Raw genomic sequence first — 24011 nt, forward strand, 5'->3', positions numbered from 1 at the left:
TTCCCCATCAATTGCAATTCATGCTTTTTCTTTTCGAAAGGATAACATTAAGTTCATTTCAGCAGCTTATGTTAAATAAAACAAATAAGTGAATTTGTTGACTATTTTACGATAAATATTTTTGCAAGATTTACACAAAAATAAAGTGAAAAAAATCAAGTCTAGCAAAATTATGTCCATTTATATTACTTCATTAAGGAGTCATACCTGAGCAATGCCTTAATGAGGTGGTAATAAGGTAAAAATGTTCTGCCGGAATAGGCATTGGAGAAAACTTTCTGGAAAAGGCAGCTCTATAAAGCGATAATGAGAGGGCAACAACTTCTTTCTTTGTTTTGGCTTATGCTCCTTTATTTTAGGATGTACAGACTTATTCTTTAAGTGTTGGAGGTTTCAATGGGAAGATGGTAGTAAAAAGAGCATAGAAAGTCAGGGAGAGCCAGGAAGGTGAGGAGAGGAGGGGAAAGAAAAACAGGGTGAATAAACTTCAAATGGGTATAAAATAGGACCTCCTACCACTGTAAGGTTTACGAGGATCTTATTAGTTCATATAACGCGGGCACGTGGCATATAGCAAATAGGAATGTGTGGCAGAATTATTTTTATTTCCTGATAATGAGAAAGCAGATTAAGTTTTTTGATCAATTTTATACAGCTACCCTTTGTGAAAACATGGATGGAAACGTAACTGAAGATAAGGCTGAGTAACAAACTTTCTCACCCAGTCTCCTTTGCTCATCTTTGCAAGAAAAGTAGCCAAGGACAGAGGGCATAACTAAGCTCTGAAATAAGTTTCCCTGGGCGAATCTTTCAGTGTTAAAAATTTTCAACCTCCGGCATCAAGTAACTATGCCAAATAAATCACTAATTAAATACAACCACTATCTTAAAAAAAAATAATAATAATCAATGAGTCTCTAAAAATCTGTACTTTTTTACCCATGAGATAAGGTCTACCATCTCTAAATTCCCATTCATAGTGCAGTTTTCATAAAAGTCACGTCCTGAAGAACTTTTCAAATTGCTCTACTCTGCAAAATAAATACTTTTCTTTTAAAAATAAATTCTAGCAAATCTAGCAATTCTAGCTCATTTCACTTCCATGCTCTAACATATACAAGGCTCTAATTTCTTGTATTTTTAGCTTTCCTACAATATTGCAATGGTGGAAACCTCCAGTAAGAAGATTCCTTATGTGGAAAGTTTTAAATGGTACATAGACTCTGATCTGGTTTTAGTGTGACTTTTTTGTCTGAATACTACAGAAACCCTTATATACAAGTTTAAATTAGCAAAATTAAGAGAGATCATATGAAGAAGCTAGCAGTTATGTTTTTTAAGTAGAAGAGAAATACGGTTTTATAGAATGAAAATATAATAAAGGCATCTATATAGAGCAGATATTTCCTTAAAACACTGAATGTCTAGGAAAATCTCCCCAAATAATGTGATTAGTAAATTTCATCCATTTTTCCAATTCTTTCAAAAGTTATATACATAAACCTTTAATGAACTTAATGGTTGCTTACAACTGTTTGGTAGTCTTTGTAAAAGAGAACCATCCAGGTAATCACATAATGAAAGCACAAATCACTACTATGAGAATCCCCATTCATGAAGAATCTACATACGAGTATGTTAAACCTAAAGAAGCACTTCATAAGCTATACACATGTCTAATCACTACGTTGTATACCTGGAAGTAATAGAATACTGTGTGTCAACTGAAATTGAAAAATAAATTTTGAAAAATAATAAACAAAACTGCAGTGAAAGAAAACCTAGAGAAGTCTAACAACAAAACAGCGTCATGTGAGAGCGTCTAATACAACTGGGAACAATGAAATAGTTCTTGATGGGGAAGGAAAAAGGCACTGCTAACTTCAAACAAAGAAAAGCCACGTTCGATTTTCATGGATGAAGACATTCTTTGCTTTGTAGAACAGAGAGTAAATGTTGACAGACCTGTGAAGGAAATGGGCTCCGTGTGGGGTCAGAGGTGGTGACATAAGCAGCCTGTGCGTAGGCATAGCTCTTGAACCGCTGCTTAGGAGAGGAAGGAGTTCTTTCATACCCCTGTGCTAGACTGACTGTGATCTGCAGAAAAGGGTTAGGGGGAGGGGTGCAGAAAAGAGAAGGAGACATCGTAAGTGACCCTGGAAGGACTGCTTTCCAACACAGCAGAAAAACGAACATTAAATGGAAACAGCGAGATGGAAAGTTTAACCATAAACACATAGAAAGTGCTATTAGAAACCAGTACACTCCAAGAACTGTGGTGCTCAGTGTCAGGTGGGGGGGCGGGTAATCAGGGAAGCTATGAGGCAGGATTTAACCATCAGGATTCCGTACTGACACAACTCCAGCATTAAGATGGGATGTTCCTCTTTATCGTGGCAAAAATTGGCATGTAAAAGCAATAGTCTCTGAACCCAAAGTAAACAAAACCGGAATTCATCAGGTCCATACCTTGGAAAGGACTGAAGCTTTCCTAAGCTAAATATAGAACTACTTAGTAGAGTTAGAAAATTAGGCCTAAGAGCTTTCCACACCTTCAGCAGAAATTCAGCTAAAGGCTTTTTCATCACTGTGTCAAACCATGTATGAGAAAACACCCCAAATATCCACTGTTGGGAGCAAAACAAGCCATATGTGAGAGAATCCCACAGGATTCTATACAACAGTATAATAAAAATCTTTATCATATGTAGTCTCTATTTCATTTATTTAAAAGTTTTAAACTACTTTTATCAAAAATGTTACCTTGAAAAATCAAAATTTGTTAATACATCAGCAGGTTGCCACTAAAAATCAGAAAATATTATTAAACAGAGTATTTGCCTTCACTTTTGCTCTAATTCTTTGCTCTTGGCTCTAGCTGATGGAAAGTTTAATGTGTATATGAGCCTATCTTTTATTTCATTTTACACATGGAAATAAAATATATTCTGTGTTCTATATTCCTATAATACGGTATCTATCAATAGCAGAGTATTTTAATAATGTGTTTTGAAAACAATTATATTATAGCTCATGATATCAGATAAAATTTTAAAGGTTTAGAGTCAGTCTCAGTCTCTACCTGTCTCTGTCTCTCTCTCTTTCTCTCTCTCTCGCTCTCGCTCTCGCTCTCGCTCTCTCTCTCTGTCTCTCACCCCCCCCATATACAAGGTCTGACAATTAAGTTTGCGAACTGGTTGCAATGATGTTGCTAACCTTTTTGGATATAGAGGGATTATTTACTATGAATCTGTACCAACTGGACAAACGTTAACCAAGTTTACTATTTGGAAGTGCTGAAAGGGCTGCGTGAAAAAGTGAGACAACCTGAACTTTTCATCAATAATTCATGGCTCTTGCATCACAACACCGCACCAGCTCACACGGCACTGTCTGTGAGGGAGTTTTTAGCCAGTAAACAAATAGCTGTATTGGGACACCCTCCCTACTCACCTGATCTGGCCCCCAATGACTTCTTTCTTTACCCGAAGATAAAGGAAATATTGAAAGGAAGACATGTGGATGATATTCAGGACATCAATGGTGATACAATGACAGCTCTGATGGCTTTGAAGGGTGGACTAGGCACTGGCATCAGTGCATAGCTTCCCAAGGGGTGTACTTTGAAGGTGAATGTAGTGATATTCAGCAGTGAGGTATGTAGCACTTTTTCTCGGATGAGTTCTTGAACTTAATTGTCCGACCTCACACACACACACACACACACACACTATGCTATGTATACAGATAATATATTTGTGTATATATACTATGCTATATACAGAGGGTGCCAAAAAATGTATACACATGACCTGTATTCATCTTTTGTTATCAGTATACATTATTACAATTTTAATACAGTTTTTTCCTTTCTTAAAATGTGTATACAAATGTTTGGCACCCTCTGTATACATGTGTATAGATATTCATAGATATAACAGATTTATATATGTGTCTGATACCTAAAAATGCACATAAAATAGAAAACACCTTTGCCATTAGTTCTTTTGGTACTTTACCTGTTGAGAATAGTGCATTTGATGATGTAACTGAAAATGTTCTTCTCTAGTGACTTTGGACGGCCTTGGCAACATTTCCACTTCCTGGATGGCTTCAATGCTCACTTGTTGAGGCAAAACTTGAAAGAGTGATGTGATGTACATTAAGATGGACTTCTTATCTGGATAAGTGGTGGCAACATCTGTAAGTACATTAATACCACACATCAATTTTTGGTTTCTATATTTGAGCCTCTAAAAGGGGAATGAACAAATCAATGTTACAGGAAGAAGACAGATTAATGAGCACTCGATTGTCCATGAACATCCTCCAGAGACTAATGAGAACATAATAATCAGCACTACAATGCCCTGCCCATTTGGCAGACCAACTGGCAACCCTTGGATATCAGAGGGATTATTCATTATGAATCTGTACCAACTGGACAAACATTAACCAAGTTTACTATTTGGAAGTGCTGAAAGGGCTGCGTGAAAAAGTGAGACGACCTGAACTTTTCATCAACAATTCATGGCTCTTGCATCATGACAATGCGCCAGCTCACACGGCACTCTCTGTGAGGGAGTTTTGGCAGAAAAGAAAGTTCATTTCTTTTCCTTATTCACTGAAAAGCTTCATTCTATAATCCTTTTTCCTACGTCAAATTGCCAAACCAGCCCATCTAAGAGAGGGGTTCTCGTTAGATAAGAAACAAAAATAAAAGATTACATCTTCTGCAAACTAAACAGAAATAGTCTCAGAGATATAGAGGAAAAACTGAGGGTTGCTAGATGGGAGGGGGGGTGTGGAGGGAGAAGGTATGGGATTAGAACGTACAAATTAGTACCTGCAATATTGTCCCAGAGATATATGAAAGACAGTTTGGGGAATATAATCAATCAATGGAATTGTAAAGCTATAACAAATGTCAGAGGGGTAGTAGATTGGGGGAGGGGGTTATCACTTTGTAAAGGGTGTAAATGTCTAACTATTCTATGTTTTGTATACCTAAAACTAATAATAAAAAAAGATTACATCTTCCTTTCCATGGAAAGTTATATTAGCATGTCAATTAAAATGGTACATTGGCAATTAAACAATTACACAAAAGAGCTAATGCTTTGGCTTCCAGGAAAGAAAGCTTGCACTTCCTAATCAAATGTTTACTGGCGATTAAGTATGTAAAGAGAAAAATATGTCTCTGTTTTGAAATGAACCATGTATTTTCACAATAAAAATAAAATGAAACAGCTATATACCATATATAATGACTTGTAATGTTCCTAAGGTATAGTAAAAATATTTGTGCAATATAGAGATGATACATTATAGATTTGTGCAGTTGAAACCTACATAATTTGACCAATGTCACCCCAATAAGTTTAATAAATTTTTAATTAAATTATCATAATATGTTATCCCCTAAGAGTGTTTGATATTAATATGTTTATCCATTACGATCTTATATATATGTAGGAATGAAATAGTAAACAATGACTGTTGAACGACCATGCACTATTGAGTCGAAAGTAAAACATTTTATTTGGGGAGAAAAATTTGTTTACATTATGCTGCATCTGTTAAAGTTGGCTGTCGCTTTCCTTCTCAGACTTTAGAGACAAATTTAAAAGTCCTTCACATAAAGCTGATGTGACATTATGTCCTTTGCCACATCCAGGAAATGAAAGAAACCCAGCATTTAAAGTCAATAATAATTTGTAATAACACACATAATAAGTGGCAGCTCCTTCAAAAGGTTCTTTTGCTACTTGGCATTACAATTTACCCACTGAGCTCATTCCAGGGAACCAAGATGTAAAAATAATCCTTTATGTGAAGTATATCATTAATCCCAGAAGCGTTAAAACCTAAATCCTGGTAGGAGGCAAAGGCAACTTTGCAGCAATGTGCCAGGCCTTTTTTTTTTCTTTTTTTTTTGCCATAAATTTATTTTAGTATTAAAAGATCTGTTTTAAATAAAATATGTATATTCTGGACAGGTGTTCTGATTATAACTAAAGAAATCTCAAGTCTACTAGCATAAAGGGAGGCTGAAGCAGTCATTTAGTCCATCCCTTCACAAGTAGCAGGAATATGATTAATCAGAACAACTATTTTTAAAGTATTTTTAAAAGAGTTACAGAAGAGGGAAAAGTTAACTAATGTTCCTTGGTCTGCTTCTATCCATAGAATACAGTACTTCTCAATTTTTAATGTGCGTATGAATCACCTGGGGACCTTTTTAAAACCAGAATCTGATTCAGTAAGTCTGGGGTAGAGCCTGAGTCTATGCATTTCCAACATGCCCCCAGGTGATGCTGAAACTGCTAGCTTGAAGAGCATGCTTTGAGTAACAAGAGTCAAAGAAACTACAGGGAAGCAGACTGTTAGACCATCTACCAGTTCACTCTTTCACTCATTTTTTTCAAAAGACACTTATTGGACATGTAAATGTACAAGGGTGAGAGATACAAAGATACACAATGCGTAGTCTCTGCTCCGTATTATAATTGAATTATTAACCGACAGATGATGAAAGTAACCTTTCGCAAGTATTTTTCAAGGAAGAACTAAAGAATATTTTGTGCATGAGAGCTGCCTTTCTAAAAAAAAGTCTTACTAACTTAGCTTTGAAATTCTGAAGCCTAAAATCTCCCTTTCATTTGATCATTGTTTTTCAATTTTTCGTTGTACGGTAGATACCACACTTCACCATATTTCCAAACTCTACAATGTTTTCTTCCTTCTCACTAACAACTAGTAAGTTTTATCTGTGATGAGTGTGATTTAGAATTCTGTTTATTTTTTTAGTGTATTAAAATAAAACCATGCTGTGAGAAAGTCATTGAACAAAGAAGGTTGATCCGTGACTATTTACTGCTATATTATATGCAGACATATAAAACAGATCAAGCATTATTTCTATTGCCCTAAGCAAATGTCTAAAATCATAATACATTTCAACAACAGAAAACATCTTGGAGACGAAAGCAAATTTCATAAATATAAATCATTACGGTAAATATGTACTATTTGGCTAAACAACTGACATTTCTGCCCCTATCTATTACCATCCCACCTCTGAGGTTATGTGGGATTCAGCTGTACGAATAGGCAGAACCAATTATTTCTTTCTTTAAAGAAAGGAATTTAGATATTCAAAAATATGTTGTATTCCTTGAACATATATTTACTAGACTTAAAATATTTTAATAGATTATCCAGGAGGTTAACAAGGTAGAGAATTCATGGAGTCTGCTCACAATTTGGACTAGTAAAATAAAGAAGAAGAAAGGTACAAAATAATTGCATTGCAGAACAGAATGTAAAACTCGTTCCTCCAATTGGCACCACCAGTGCTTTAATAGGTACAGAAAAAGATAGAAATTATACATTATTGGAGGACCAGAAAATTCTATATGAATAGGAAACTGAAATAAGTATGTATAGGATTTCATTAGTTGGAAATGGGAAAATGGGGAAAGGTATTCCAGACAGTGGAAAAGCACGAGCAAAAGTGCAGAGGCAGAGACAGATTAGACAGGTTCCGGGAATAATACCTTTGGGTGTCTTAGCCACAGAGAGGAGGACAGTGAATTATAAGATAACATGGGTAGGTTGTGTGTGGAACATTGAGAAATCATCCACAGCAAACTAAAAAATCTAGTCTTAATTCAATAGGTTGGAGAGTAACTAACTACTCTTGAACAAAAGTATAACACCATTAAAATTTTTGTAAAGTAAAATGGTTACGTGCAGAATAGATTATGGAGAAAAAAACAAAACTGGAGGGAAGTAGGTGGCTAGCACCCAATCCACACAGGCGGTGTTAGAGAACTTACATAGGCTGTGTAATGAAAACAAGGGGGTGCATGATAGAAATACTAAGATATGTCCAAAACAACTCATTCAATTTTCAAATCACTTTCTCCATAGTCGTCAAAAATGCCTGTATAAAATAAATTCTGTCCTAAGCCCTGAGGGTATAAAGATTAATAAACTGAGAATGAAATTGAGAAGGTCCGAGGGAGGAAACTGCTTGTTCTTGTAGCCAGGAGAACGAGTAGCCACCAACACAATTTTCAATCTCATTTAATCAATTAGCAATTAACTGCCTACATGGTCTTGATCAGGCTTCCCCAAGTGGCAACCCCACCCTCCTGAAAGTCTGTCAATCAGGAGTGAACACACGCGTCAGTGAACAAAATTCTGAATGCAAACCAATTAACAGTGGTCACACCTGAATAACCAACCAGGCTTCTAAAAGTGACATAAAACTACAACTCTGAATGTTCACAGATTTCTTGACCTCGAGTTTCTCCCCAAACCTAACACTCTATTTTGAGAGACTGTAGTTGACCAACATAGTTCCCTCTTATTTAATTAAGCAATAAACTCAGCTTTGTGTTTTCATATAAAACATTAACAGTTTCATCGTTTCATAAAATTCCAGTGATGAAATTCACTTGTGAATTTAAACTTATCAATGGGAATTTATTAGACGAGAGTGTGATGCAATGAAAGAATAAGCAATCCTCAATCTGACGACTTGGATTTTTCAAAATCTGTACCTATATCTATAAAGAAATACCCTGAACAGCACTTACTACTCTTTCCTCATCTGAGAAATAAAAATCAGAGTCCCAATCTCACCAAAGTGTTGTGAAGGTCAAATGCAATAATGTTTAGAAAAGACTGTACATTTTATTCAACACTGTATTGTTGCTGTATTGCAATTGTGGTGTTTCTGTTAACACAAACAGACCTGGTGGTAGGTCTGTTGATAGGAAGCCAGAAGAAGAAGCTGGTTGGAGGGAAAGGCCATTCCTCATTTATTACATATTTACAAAGCAATTACTATGTGCCATAGAATATGCTTAGTCTATATTCTATTATGAATAGTCAGGGGCTGAGCCACCCAACAAATAATTATGAACTGTATCAAAAGAAATTTCATCACTTGGGGGTAATCCTCACTTATGATAATGGCACAAGATCAATGGCTGGGATTCCTGAGTACCTAAATATTAGGTTGGTGCAAAAGTAACTGCACTTTTTGCAACTATTTTTAACCTTTTAAGCCGCAATTACTTTTGTACCAACCTAATATTTGTTAAGAAACTGAATAAAAAGAGTAATTGAGACCATAGAAATTGATGAGAATTGTATAAGACAGCAACTGACTAAAAAAATAATGTTATAGACAATGAGTAGCACAGCATTTGAGGAGGGTGAGAATGATGGGATGTGATTTACATTTTTTAATTATAAGACATTAAAATGTATGAAGTGAAAGAAGTGGCTGCACCCCCAAAATAAGAACTGAAAATTATATGAAAGTAATCTTTACACTAAAACTCTGCTATAATGGGTTTGTTGCCACAAACGCTTAAACGAATAATTTCTAATATAATATCTGAAACCATCTCAGAATGAAAATGTTGAAAACTCATAATACTGCTAGAATATTTTATGTTATGAATAATAACACTAATTCTGGTGAGTGTTTCTATACTCATCAGAATTTTTATATTGAGGGCTATAATGGAACAATTAAATCATTTGCTGAAATTCTATCATCTTTCAAATGAGGAAATGGAAGCCCACAGTAGTTTGATGGCCATTTCAAAAGCTAGGCAGAATCAGAATTAGAACCCAGTCAGTGTACCACACTTCTCAGTACCCTGCCTTTTCTTTCAGAGAATGGTATCTTAAGTGCATTTGAAAACTCAGTATGTCAAAGTCATTATCTAAATGATTACGCTGCGATGCATGTAGTTCCATTAGCAAACGTTATCTGTATTGCCCAGAATGGTAGTGATTTCTATTTCTAATAAGGAGTAAATACACATAAAAATGCAACATCAGCAGTAATCAAAGGAATATAAATTAAATAAAGATGTAGGTTCTTAATTATATCCCTTTGCCTATCAAATTATCAAAGAATGACAAAAGGATAGCAACCAACGTTGCAGAGGCTTCCATGATTTGGCCAAGCTCCTACTTTGCTGGAAGAGTATCGGTTGGTTCCAACTGTATGAAAAATATTTTGGCAATGTCTACTAAAACCTTAGAAACACTTATATGCAATAACTCAGTAATTTTCCTTCTGGGAATCCATCACAAGCAAATAATCAGTAATTTAAATGAAGATTTTTATAAATTTGATGTGAAATTTAGGGACTATTTACAATACAAAATGTATTTATTATACAAAAAAGGAAAGGATTCAGACCACTCCAGATGGCTTAATAATAGTTAGAGAATTAGAAATGATCAAATACAGGTATATAATTGTACATGAGTATTACAAAGTCATTCAAAATGTTGCTTTTGAAGAATATTGACAACATATGAAAATAAATTCTTTATAATGTAACATCAAAAAATCAGGATGGTGTAATTTCTGTAGACCATACTAATTTTATGGAAAAGACTAGGGAAACAAGACATGGGTGAAATGGGTATGCTGGAGGGATTGAACGTAAGTTTTTTTTCCCTTCTTCATCTTATCTCTGTTTTCTACACTCTCTGCTCAGCATTCACTAATTTTATAAGTAGATAATATATTCTGTGTTATAATAAAAGTATCTGTAAATATAAAAAGAACTAATAAAAGCAAAGTTGCACAAAGTTTTCTTTCAGTATGCCCTCACTCCCAAAAAAGTCATTGCGAATGAGTTTGTTAGGAAACTGGTGCCTTCAACAAAACCGTTCTTATCTTGTGCAATCAACCTCCAGAAAGTCTGATTAACCAGCTGCCAGGCACAGCCTTGAAACACCTCTGGGAAATCTAAACAAGAGGCTCCACTGTGGAAACCTCAGGTCAGTTTGCTGCGCAGAGAAAGGCGGGAATTGAAATACTGGATTGTAATGCATACCATGTATAATAAAAAAAGAAGCGGGATTTCAAAGACAGCTTGCATAAATGGTCATTTACAAAGTTTGGTCAGCCTTGTAAGAATTGAAAAAAAAAAAAGAAAGAACATCATTTAGAAACCGTTATCAGAATAAATCTGGATCTTTTCCCACAGAATTTGTATGAGGGACAAAACAATAAAAATAAATTCACTGTGTAAAAGAAGAGGAATGGGTGAACTGGGAAGCAGAAATTTGTGTTCACAAACCAGACATGGTCAGATAGCTCTAAATATGAAAATGTGAACACATATATGTAGACATAACCAAAATCCTGTGTTCGCTAAACTAACAAAATATACTTATGTGAAATTCTGAAGAACTTATTGCCAGAAGCAAAGCGGGTTATCATTTGAGGTTTACAAGTGAAGAAATTATGTTACAATGTCCTCGGACCTCTAAGCACTAGTTTGCAAGTTGTACACTTGTACGCAATATCACAGCAATGGACTAATTCATTAAAACATTAGATCGTTATTTCCAATTTTGATGTTTTTCTTCCAGTACTACATTCTACACATATGTACTTTCCATTTACAAGTCACTGTACACAATGGATATAGAGCATTCTAGTAAATAACAACTTGCAATGGTCCCCTCAAGTTAAGTTCTTTAACATTTTACAAGACACAGTCTGCCTTCACTAAATTAAGTACTCCTTAATTAAGCCATTCCACAATTTTAGCATTTCACTCACTGATCCAAGTTGCTTTTATCATCTAATAGCAATGCCTCTCATTAAAGGACTATAAAAGATAGTAATGAAAATAATTTGTATTTGATGAAAATGATTCAGCTTCATAGTAAAATTAATTACAAAAAGCAATGGCTTTTATTTATCCATGAGAAACACTAGATGATTTTTATCTTTTAAACAACCAATTATTCCAGTTAATATCTTTATGGTGTAGATAGAAAAAAAACTACCACTATCATCTTGATACAAGTAGAAAACAGTGCTCAAAATGCATAATGATCACCTAGGGCTTAAGAGAGAAAAACAAAAAATGAGGTGCTTACAGGAGACTTCAGATATATTGAAAACTAGTTTAGCTTTCTGGCCATTAACCAAACAATTTTAAAAGTATGTATGAAAATAAACATCATGCATTCAAACCAATAAATAAATAAAATGGAGGTGATGTCACTGATTCGTAAAAGTATTGGACTGACAGTATGAGACACTGAAATACACAGTTAAACACTTATTGAGTTATTACTTTGTGCCAGGCTATATTCTAGTCTGTGAGGATACAGTGGTAGATAAATGAGCCCAGACATCTGTTCTCATGGTGCTGTTTCTAATGAGAAATCAAAATCACAAATAAATAATTTCAAACATCCTCAATTTACCACTTGCCAATTTATCCCCATCACCTAGTTCTTTTTGCTTCATTCTATGTATGTGCATGTATATATATACACACATATGTATGCGTGTGTGTGTGCGTGTGTGTGTGTATATATATATGTATATATAAAATGCCTTCCACAAATGCATTCTCTTTGCTGACCTTTGGGTGAGAATTAAATAGGAGTGGGGACACTGACGTGTTAATACCAAACATTCTCACACTGCCTGAAAATAAATGCAACAGAAACTAGTGGGTAACGTCAATTAAATGGAAATTCTCAACCAATCCTGCCCTTACAAGCTTCAAGTAATTTGAATGTTTTTTAACCAAATACCACATGTCTTCTGTGTGCTAGTCAAAGTGAAGTGTTCTGCCTTTAAATTTTGAATTCCAAAATGCCACACATTTCCAAAACTCTCTTTCCCGGCTACTCACTGAGCTTGAACCCCATTAAAATATATCTAGTTTTTATTACTTTCCGGTGTACAAAACAAGGTAAAAAGTAGACATTTACAACCATCATAAAGTGATATCCCTCCATCTACTACCCCTCTGACATCATATACAGCTGTTATCATGCCATTGACCATATTCCCTATGCTGTACTTACAAGGAGGATCACGTCATAGGCTGTGTAGGTGCCTGACCACTGTGCTACACCCCTGAAGCTGAAGCTGAATAATATTGAATGTCAACTATAACTACACACACACACACACACAGAGTCACGGGATGTAGAATACATCTTTTTTTTTTTTTTTTTAATATCCCTGGCCATTTAAAACCTCAGGACTACTTTTCAGTACATGTCCTCTACAACCAGGAGAATAAAAGCTAGCTTGACCTAACAAATAGAAGCTAGTCAGTCAGTGTGGGAGACTATTGATAGAAAAACATTTGTAGTTTCTTAAAATTCTCTCTACATGCCTATTGTGGGAAGATCTATTGGAGTTTCCATTTGAGAGGGGAGTATTTCGTTTCAGTGACATTTAACTCTGCTCCCTTAATTGTCACCTGCTGTTTTTGTGCTTTGCTTTTGATCTAACCAAATTGACTTCTTTTTTCTCCTACGGCTAGAGAAAGTGCCAAGGTTTCATAAGTAACCACACACAATACCTTCTGTAGTAACACAAAATACTCTATTTCTACTTCCTCATTCTCTACAGTTAGAAATGATAGTTGATAAACAATGAGGCCAGAATGAAGATGTTCATTTCATTTGTCACAAATTTCATTGGTTATTACGGTGTCTCTGGTATATTTAGGGATTTGGAAATGTTACTGACGGTGTAAGGGCAGTTACCAGGCAAATCTCTCAATGACAACTAGCTGGAGGCAGAAACTGTATACAAAATCACTTTCTAACAAACATAAAAGTGTATCCACTCCATATCAAAGAGCTTAACCTGCTAGATCAAACATAATTTGAGTAAAGCATGGTTCTGTCCCTTATAGGTAAGAGACTGTGATAAAACTTATTTCTCTATGTCCCAGTTTTTAACTGTAAATTGAGTCATATTAGTATCATGCAAACAGCTAGTGATGGTGTTTAAGAGAGAAAAGCGAATACACGCAGTTAATGCTCAATACATATTACCTATTATTTGTCATGAGTATTTCCAATTAGCACATAACTATAACTTCTGAGTTTGCCTACATTTACACATTCATCAAATACTTGTGGGGTGCCTACTGTGTGTAAGGCATGGCATCCATTCACTAGGGAAAGAATGATTTTTGTAATTAGAATGGCTCTATCCGCTAACACCTAATTTGAAATTGGTGGACTATGGGATAAGGCTGAAGGCAAACAACCCAGATGTGAATCACTCATTCATAAATAAATAATCATAAATAAAACATTGATGATTAAAGAGTGGTGTCAGCATCATTTCAGATGACAGATGGTATTATGGCAGCACCAGGTACCACATGCAACATCAGAAGAAGTGTTTAGCAAAACACCCTCACATACAAATTGCAAGATAATTGAAGGCAAAGAGGTTTTCTAGAAGTAATCCCCAGTTTTGTATTCTAACTGCAAACAAGACACAGTGGCCAAACAGCACACATTTGCATATTTCCTAAGCACTGGTGGAGGCATGCTGATGAAACAAACAAACAAAAAGTGGCAGACTTCAATAAAAGTTTCAAATTACAGAGACACATTCTGCTTTTGACAGTACTAATAAAATTTCATTTGAATATGAGCTTGGGGTCTCTAACTTCCACCAATGTAATTGACAGCTCCTAATTATACAGACAATAATATGCATACATGAAAAATAACTTTTAAAATGAAAAATGCAAATGAGAACCTCACAAAAGTGAAAAATAATCAAATGTGAAAAAATGATAGAGAAAGGTACAAGTGAAAAAGAATGAGTAATAAAGAAGCATATACTAAGCAAATATTAAGAGAATGGTAAGAATAACTTTTTATACAAGAGAATATAATCAATAATGTTAAAAAAGCATAGAACATAACTCAAATGATTGATTTTCATAGACATTTTTACACATATTCAGCAAGATTAGAGGATGTTACTTTGAATATTAAATAGAATTTTATGTGTGTGTTGAAAAATACTGCGTAAGTGAAGTTTAACACAGAATTAAAAACGCCCTCATCTTTGCACCACAAATCACAGATGTTGACCTCTATCCTGCTCTAATGTGTTTCCCCGAAAGTAAGACCTAACCGGAAAGTAAGCCCTAGCATGATTTTTCAGGATGACGTCCCCTGAACATAAGCCCTAATGCATCTTTTGGAGCAAAAATTAATATAAGACCCGGTCTTATTTTCCTATAATATAAGACCAGGTCTTAACTTTCAGAGAAACACGGTACTTGTTCTTTTCTTCTCTTACTATTAAAGTGTTCTCATTCCAATTAAGAAAAATCTCTCTACCTAAACTTTTCACTTGTCTTCTATTGAATCATCAATCGAAAGATGGCTTGTCAGCGGACAAACATGCTTTCTTAACTCCCACTTGAAAGATAAAGCAAATAAAAAGCAAACAGAAAAACCATGGGTATTGTAGGGGTTCAGGAGTCACTCCAAGATGCGCCTCTGTGGTAAGCAAATCTAAAGGCAACCAAGACCTTGTGAGCTCAAGAGAAACTTCTACCCCCAGCTTAACTACCTAGAAGAATTTGAATTAGAGGCCTTGCCCATAATAAGAGATTATCAGAGATATCTTTTTTATGACCTATCTATAGCGCAGGACAAACTTCTAATTACTGAACATCTGCTCTAATTGTTGCGCAATGACCTTCCTCCCCTCTGAAGTCCCAAGTGATCCTAAGCTCAGAACATCATATATACCGCATTTTCCCATTTTGTCTTTGAACCTCTCGTGTATGTGGGGCCTCTGACTCCCTTATGTATGTGTGGTTCCCATACATACATATGTAATTAAATTTGGTCCTTTTCTCTTGCTAATCTCTCTCATCTTATTTGATGATTAAAGCAGCCGAAAGAACGTTGAGGGTAGAGGATCCTCCCCCACAGTACCCTGGTAAACCAGTACTCCAACAGAAAAACAAAAAACAAAGAAACAAGCACAACAACAACAAAACCCCTGCTGTGTAGTGTTGGCCAATTTCCCTGGTTTAAATCCTCCCACCCTGGATGAAAAGTTATTCAAATTACCAATAGTTAACAACCTGTTGGCATAATTCCTGAATATTTCACAATCTGCTCTCATGAACCTGTAGAATCTCACCCCACCAGTACACTACAGTACCTGTTAATAGGGTTACTCCCTTGGTTTTCCATTTGCTTCCATCTCTCTGTTCCCCTTCATAATAAAACCTTTCAAAGGTTTCAGCTACACTCTTTGTACAGACTTTCCTACCCCCAACCCCTTCATTCAGCTCACACTTATCAAGTATCAATATAAGCTAAGCGCTGTTCCAGATGCTGGAAATACAGCAGTGAACAAAGCCATGACGCTGCTCTCATGAAGCCTAGATTTCAGTTGAGACATAAACAATAAATAAAAACAAATCTCCAGCCTCTCAGCTTTCAAGTGCTATAGAGAACAATAAAATGATTAGGGAACCGGTGGAGTCAATATTTTAAAGAGGATGAGCTCAGAAGGCTTCTCTGGGTCATACTGGACGAGAGAACTGGCTTCTGGCTGCCGACTCCATTAATAGCTACAATGTAGCCAAGCCGAATGGCTGTTGTTTTACTATCTCCATGTTACTCTGTAGCTCTCAGTAGCACTCTCATTCTTAAACTGCTTTCTTTTTCTTGGATTCTTTGACACTGCATACAGAGGGTGCCAAAAAATGTATACACATTTTAAGAAAGGAAAAAGCTATTAAAATTGTAATCCTCAATATATACCGATAACAAAAGATGAATACAAGTCACATTTGACGTCTGCAATTACAAGAGGTGCTCAAAGTGGTTACCATCAGCGTCCAGACACTTCTGATTATGGCGAACTACTGTTTGAGCGACGTTGAGCAAACGTTGACTTCCACACATTTTTTTGGCACCCCTGGTATTTCATGTTTTATACCCATCTAGCTACACTTTCTCAGGCTCTCTTTCTAGCCCAACCTGTTTCAAAGAGATGAAATTTTGGAGAGAATTAGAGGTTAGATCTGGGTCTTCTCTAACTATACTTACTCCTTCCTAGAGCGGTATCATCCAATTTTCCTTCTCTCTTTTAAACATTTCCTAGATGCTAGTGATTCCCAAACAACTATCTACAGCTGAGACCTCTCACCTCAGGAGGTATCTCAAATTTGCTACATACATAATGAGGGTCTCAGTTTCCTTCAAAACCATTAGTCTCCCCATTAATCACCATCTATGAATATGGCAACAACATTCATCCATTGTGTCAGGCTGCAAATTTAGGAATTATGTTTGAGTTTCCTTTTTTTTCATTCCCTCATTTGATCCATTAGCAAGCCTTGACTTCTCTGCCTCTAAAAGGAATACATGCATCCATTTATCTTCATGTTCACAATTACTGTTTCACTCCAGCCATGATCCTTGCCTTCTGAGACCATTATATTCATATCCCACCTGTTTTCATGCCTTTCAATCCATTCTGCAAGCAACAACTAGACGTATCTTTTGAAAAACACAAATTAAATTACAATACCCTCATCTGTAAAACCCTCAAAAGCTTCTCATTTCTTTAGAATAAACCCAAACTACTTCCATGCCCTACAAGGTACTACATGACCCAATCCTGCACACTTAGCTGACGGCACTCTAATGGCCTCTCTCTTGTCCACTACCTTTCAGATATATTGGCCTTGTTTTCTTATCTGAAATAAGACAGGCCCTTTTATACCTCTTGGTCTTTACACCTGCTGTTCTGTACCTGGAATATTTTTCCCATCTTTTTGCACTTTTGATTCATTCTCATCCCTTAGGTTTTAGCTCATACGGCAGCTCATTGGCGATGCATTTCTTGATCACCCTATTTTAAGAAGCCCACTCCCTTTCCCTTTATTTCACATTGACTTATTTCCTACATAGCATTTGTCACAAACTGTAATTATTATGCTTATTGCTCCATTCCTTTGTTATCATTTGTCTCCCTGCAATAATATAAGCACTCCAAGGGCAGGAATTTTCTCTAAATTATTTTACCACTTGCTGACAAATAGTAGGTACTCAATATGTATTAAGTTAGTAAATGAATGAACGAACAAATAATTATGGCTGCAGGGAATAAAGTTTCACTTCAGTGAAGTGAACACAGAGTAAGACTCATGTTGAAAATTGAAAACTGGTTAAAGGGGAAGAAAACACTGTAACAAAGAGGAGCTGGCAGTATTTACCTCCCTCCGAAATTATGTTAAAGAGATTCAGTTTGATATTTCATTACTTTTCATAGAGCACCAATTCTGTACAAGGAATTCTGTTTTCTCATTTACCCTTCAACACTCTCTTAGGAGTTAAGAAGATTGTACAAAGTCATGTAACTAGTCAATGATAGCCTGATGAAAGCAGATAAAAAGGAGACTCCTGAGTTCACATCCCAGTTCTCCCCTTTTGTGATACTGGACAAGCTCAAACAGGCTGAGCCTCAGCGTCCTAATGTGTCACAAAAGTTTTTCTTCAATTATTGATCCCATTCTCATAAATGAGACTGGATTTGTACAAGATCTCTAGCTCTAGAAAATTATCAGATTTTTTTTTTTTTTTAAGTAGTAGGGAAAGCAGCATTCACTTCGAAATGAGAGAGCATTAGCAGGTTAATCAAGGAGACTATGAGTGATGATAACAAAGTTAGTCCATTTTTAATTCAGATTGAAACTATTCAAGCTAATAATACTCGAGGCACAGGAAATTAATGTTTTATTCATTGTATCTATGCTTTGGCAGATTCTACAAAACAGCACGGTGCTCTGCATAGAAAAGACATTCAAAAATCACTGACAGATACCAACAGAAAAATTTGTTCAAGTCCTCTCTGAAACTCCTTAAAACTGGGATTAAGCAGATTTCTCAGAATGAGAAAGGGATTCAGTTAAGAAAGAAAGAAAAATTAGGCATAATGAAAGCACATTTATAAACAATATGCTTACTTACATAACTACTGTACGTGTGTGTGTGTGTGTCAGATGAAAATCCTTTGACTAGAGATTAGTAACATCAAAGAATGGGTAGAGAAAAGAAAAGGTTTTATGTACCTTCTCATTTCTATTTCCATTGTTAGATGTTCATTTTTCCTATCTGCAATTTTAAAATTCCTTCTCTCTTTCCTACTGGCTGGACATGGGTTAAAACTAATACACTAAATATTATAATAGCTAAGCTTCTTGGCACGGCTTCTGGTTCTTCTTGATTCTGAAATTTTGGCTTATCTCAAATATCTTTCCATCAGGTTGAATTCTACAAACATGGGCTTAACTTTCCTGATGACAGTAAGCCCGAGCTTGGTATATAACCAGCTCAGTTACCAAACCCTGCAAAGCCTGTCTTATGACCCATAACTTTAGACCCTATTCACGTTCTGATCTCAGATTGACCAAATGGGCCTCATTTCAACTCTTACCATGATGGGGAGCCTGTAATTTGAAAAGAAACCTCTCCCTCAGAGGAAAAAGGTCAGATTAATGCTCTTGGGCTCCAAGAGTTAATCTTTCAGTTCTTCCTGATTTTCCTTTTATTAGTTTGGATATAATCCTTCACTTGTAAATATTTTTATTGCAAAAGCAATACATGCTTATTGTAGTGGAAAATTAAAACAGTGCAGAAGTATATATAAAGCGAACAATGTAAATAACCCACATCTCTACAACACTCCATGCCATTATCTAGAGGTAATACTTATTAGAAGAAGTTATGCTGTCTGTTTATGCATCCATTTATCCATCCATCTATCCATCTGTCCATTTAGCAATCCATTTATTTATTCATCTGTCTATCTAATCAGATCAAACTACATACACACTACCTATATATTTAATTTCCTACATACCTTCACAGAATGTGCTCAGGTAGTATAAATTCAAAGCCTTGTTCTACAACTCATTGGCTCTATATAATTTTGGAAAAGGACCTAATTTCTTCATGTCTTCATGCCTTCATCTAAAAAATGGAGCTAAGGCTTTTGACATAATTAAAATATAAGTACTTTGAAAAATGCTTATCAAATAGTTAAGTTTTCAGCAAAATGCAGCTTAACCTATATAGATAGACATAGATATAGATGTACAGATGTATAGAGAGATATATAGCTATAAATGTATAATATATATGGTGGGGGGAAGGGGAAGAAAGATAACTACAAAATTTCTATTTAAAAGTTTCTAAGTTGTTCTTCCATCACAGGAAACATGGGGACTATTTCCATGAGCCCTTATGATCACAGGATACTGTACTTTGCATTTCTTTATTAGCAGTGTTGTGCTTACTTTTGTTTGGATTGGTTATTTGCAATTTCTTAAGTGGACATTCAGATCATATTCATCCACTTTTCAAACATTGTTACAATATATTTGTGCCTATGAATTGTAGGAGTTTTATCGTAATGGGATTATTAATTCTATACTATCAGTATAATTCCCCAGTCTGTCCTGTTTCGTTACTTTTACATGGTGTCTTTTGCTGTAGAAAAGATTTTACTTCTCATGTTGTTAAAGCTGTCAATTTTATTTTACAGCTTCTGAGTTCGATGTCACCTTAATATTATTAAAATATTCTTCTACAATTTAATATATATTTTTAAAGTTTACCTATTCACATTAAATCATTATTATCTGAAAATTCTTTTAGCATTTGTTGTAGAACTGGATCATCATTACGTTTTTCTTTCCAAACAATGTCAAAGATTTTAATTTAATTTACTGGTTAACCTACTTTTTCTCTATTGCTCTAACATGGTACCTTTAAATAATAAATTTACCTAAATAAAAAGAACTTTTGTCAAAATATCTATTCTGTATCATTAAACAATTTCTCTATATCATGTCATATTGTGTCAGTATGTTATGTTATGAAATCTACTAAAGCAAGTCATCTATCTGAAAATAATTTCTTTACTATTATCATGCATTTATATTTAGACTTAATTTTAGAATTACCGTGACAGTGGCATTGCTCCTCCCTTTTGTGTGATTTATTTTTAGCATGTTCACCCCTACACATCCCTGTCCTTCTCTGCTTGTTCCCTAGGTGACTGACCCCTTTCAATAAAGCATCTCCTGGTATCATTTGCTGGCTGTATTCCAGTTGCATTAAGTCAATGGAAAGGACCAGCTGGAGATTCAAAGAGAGGGAAAGAGAAAGCTGGGGAAATTTTCTTCCACAAGCTCTCTGCTTCAGTTATGTCTTATAGTAACTGCTTCCTTCCAACAACTACAGTTCCCAATATATGGTTCTACCTCCAGTACTGCAGCTCTCTTTGAACTCCGTTAACCTCCATTCATTTTGTTTGTCCCCTTTCCTTCTGAGCCCTAGGAATACTAAGAGCTTCTTACTGTTGCTCTCTCCAGGTGACTCATTGTCACCTCTCTGTTAATATATCTCAGTAAGTGTCTTTGAATAAAATTCTCTTCAACTCTCTGAGGTGAATTGTGTTCCTTGCTGGGATTCTGTAATACTTTCTAAAATAATACATAGATGGAGGATGGATGGATGGATGGATGGATGGATGGATGGATGGATGGATGGATTTATTACTATGTGCATGTATGTGTGTAACCATATCTTGATTAAAATTATTTTGAATGTACAGATTCTTAGAGAAAACTAGCATTTTCATCACATATGTCTCTTCTTTTCCTCATGTCTTTATTTATGTACTTAAAATTCAAATTTAAACTTTCTCCAAATAATTCTTACATTTTCTGGTGCAATTTCCTTCTGAGAAATCTCCAGATTATGTAGTTATTCTGAGTAGGATTTTATTATTTATATTTTCTAATTGTCAATGTGCTTTTAAATAAGGAGAAAATCATATTGTTTTCAAATGATGATATTTTAGTCCATCTTTTCCAATATACACACCTCATCTTTTTTTTATTGTCATATAATGTTTACTAGGTTCTCTAGAACAATAATGAACAATAACACCAATAAGGAATATCTTTGAATGGTTTATTACTTTAATAAGAATTCTTCTAGCATGTCAACATAAGGAAGTTTCCTTCTATTCCTGTATTAGTAGGAACTTTTCTCAGGACTTGGTAATAAATTTTAGCAAATGCCACAGGATATATTATTTCTTTTTTTTCTGGGAGGATTGACTAGTTATGGTTTCCTGGCCTTCCTTAAGAAAAGAACAAAGATTAAATGTTACTTGTTTACTGTCTTGCACTTCGTTTTGAATTTCATTATTAATAAATATGTTATTTCATATAAACTTATCAAGTGAAAGCGCTGAATTTCATCCCTTGAAAAGTTTTGCCTATTTCTCTTTAAAATGTATGGTACATATGGATGAAATCTCACCTGTAGCAAATAATTTCTCTAGCTAATAATGTTTGTATTTTAATTTAAACTAAAGTGTAAATAATAACTATTCATGTTTAAGTGCTTCATTTAAACAAAATTAATCTTTCATTGATGCATCCTAAGATGGGGGAGGAGTCTATATCCCTGATAAAATAATAGTTTGATTCATTTACCTACATAAGTAGTCACTCAATTAGCAAAGGTAGGAGAAAAGCTAATTCATAATCCCTAACTGTAACTGGACATAACAGGAAATAGAGTGAATCCCCATTGTTCCTCTGTCATAATTACATAGCAATGACCCTCAAATTCTATCCACACTCATTTATCACTGTTGGCATCCGCACATTCTTATGAATTAAAAAATAATTAAACTACAACAGGTTAGGCATGTATGAGCAAAGAAAATAGCTTGAAATAGAAAATGCTGCAAGTATTCAGATAATCTTGATAGAGCTAAGCTTCTAGAGGTTAATATGAACCAAATGCAAATTAGCCCTAAGATTGAGATTCTTTTTCAATTTCTCATTATAAACTTGTTACTCTGTGTGAGTGTTGTGTGATGAAGAACGAAGTAGATTAAATTTTCCGTAAAGAGTACATATATTGCCAAGAAACCACAGTCAACTAATTCTATAATTCTGAGTCTTTGCCCTAAATGAATTAAAAGAAAAACAAAAAATGGAGTGGAGTGTTGCAATTTTTAAATTAATTATGATAATATGCATTTGACTCCAAATATTAAACTAGAATAACAGAAACAAAATTCTATTTTGTCACAAATTAATCTTTTAGATTTTGTACAGATGCACATTATTCTTTGAGTATATTACATGTGGGCTTACTTTTGTGTTTTCATTTAAGTTATTTTCACTGCCAGGATTATGTGGTCCTATTTCTTTTCATTTATTTAACTGAATAAATGTCATCAATTCATCAATGTTCAGGTGCTGTGGAGGCAATTGTTTCCTTGAACACCACAAGAGCTCAGTACATAATAATATCTTTCAACCTCTGAACTTTAATAGCCAGGTGGATGCTATCAGACACTACCTTGAAATTCAAGTTTACACACAGAAACACACACACACACACACATACACACACACATGTACGCACACTTGTGCGAAGTGCAGGTATTAAAAAACTATTTTTGAATGACCTGAGATACTTTAATAGAATTTTAAGAAAACAGTGACTTAATGACATTGTGATTATCAGTCAATGTTTTTCTTAAAGGTAATTCATCCAGAATGTACTGGTACCTACTGAATGCCAGGCTCTGGTACTGGTTGGTGAAGAAAAATACTGGACAAGACAGACACAGCCCCTGACCTCATAGTGCTGACAGTGGACATGACATAAATTAATTCTAACATGTAAGGCCATAGAGTGTAGCTTTTCCTTTATTTTATGTATTTAATTTTTTTAATACTAAAGAGCAGTAAATTAAATATATTAAGTAAATAAAATATCTAAGTACGACCATTTATAATGAAAGTAGTGAAACAAGAAAATAAAGACATTAGAATTACTTTGACATTTTATGTCTGAACAAGCAACTACATAGTCATCACATCTATTTTATAAGTCAAATCAAATCTTTACAGAACAGTGTTTCTCAACCAAGTTTCTTTATTGTTACTACTTTTTCTATTTTCTTTCTTTAGGACTGGAGGGGGACCAATAAGAAATTTTAGAAGATGATGTTTTCTTTTTTTTTTACCTCCCTTTCTTCCGCCTCCCCACCCGCCGGTTCAAGCCACTGTTTCTCAGTCTAGTTGTGTAGGACACAGCTC

At 34.9% G+C, this 24011-nt stretch overlaps 1 protein-coding gene across 8 annotated transcripts in view; it reads right to left on the minus strand.

The window, feature by feature from the left end:
- Positions 1 to 24011, minus strand: part of DMD (dystrophin) — a 2122179-nt gene that overhangs the window by 1510744 nt on the left and 587424 nt on the right. For all 8 annotated transcript variants that reach the window (XM_074323910.2, XM_074323908.2, XM_074323912.2 and 5 more), the window contains exons 8-9: positions 4020 to 4201; positions 1966 to 2097 (exon numbers count right to left, since the gene is read on the minus strand). In XM_074323910.2, coding sequence (XP_074180011.2) covers positions 1966 to 2097; positions 4020 to 4201 — 314 coding nt within the window. The remainder of the gene's footprint in view (positions 1 to 1965; positions 2098 to 4019; positions 4202 to 24011) is intronic.

The sequence above is a fragment of the Rhinolophus sinicus genome, chromosome 18 (assembly GCF_057876585.1).
Source record: "Rhinolophus sinicus isolate RSI-liver-muscle chromosome 18, RSI-T2T, whole genome shotgun sequence".
Taxonomy (NCBI): domain Eukaryota; kingdom Metazoa; phylum Chordata; class Mammalia; order Chiroptera; family Rhinolophidae; genus Rhinolophus; species Rhinolophus sinicus.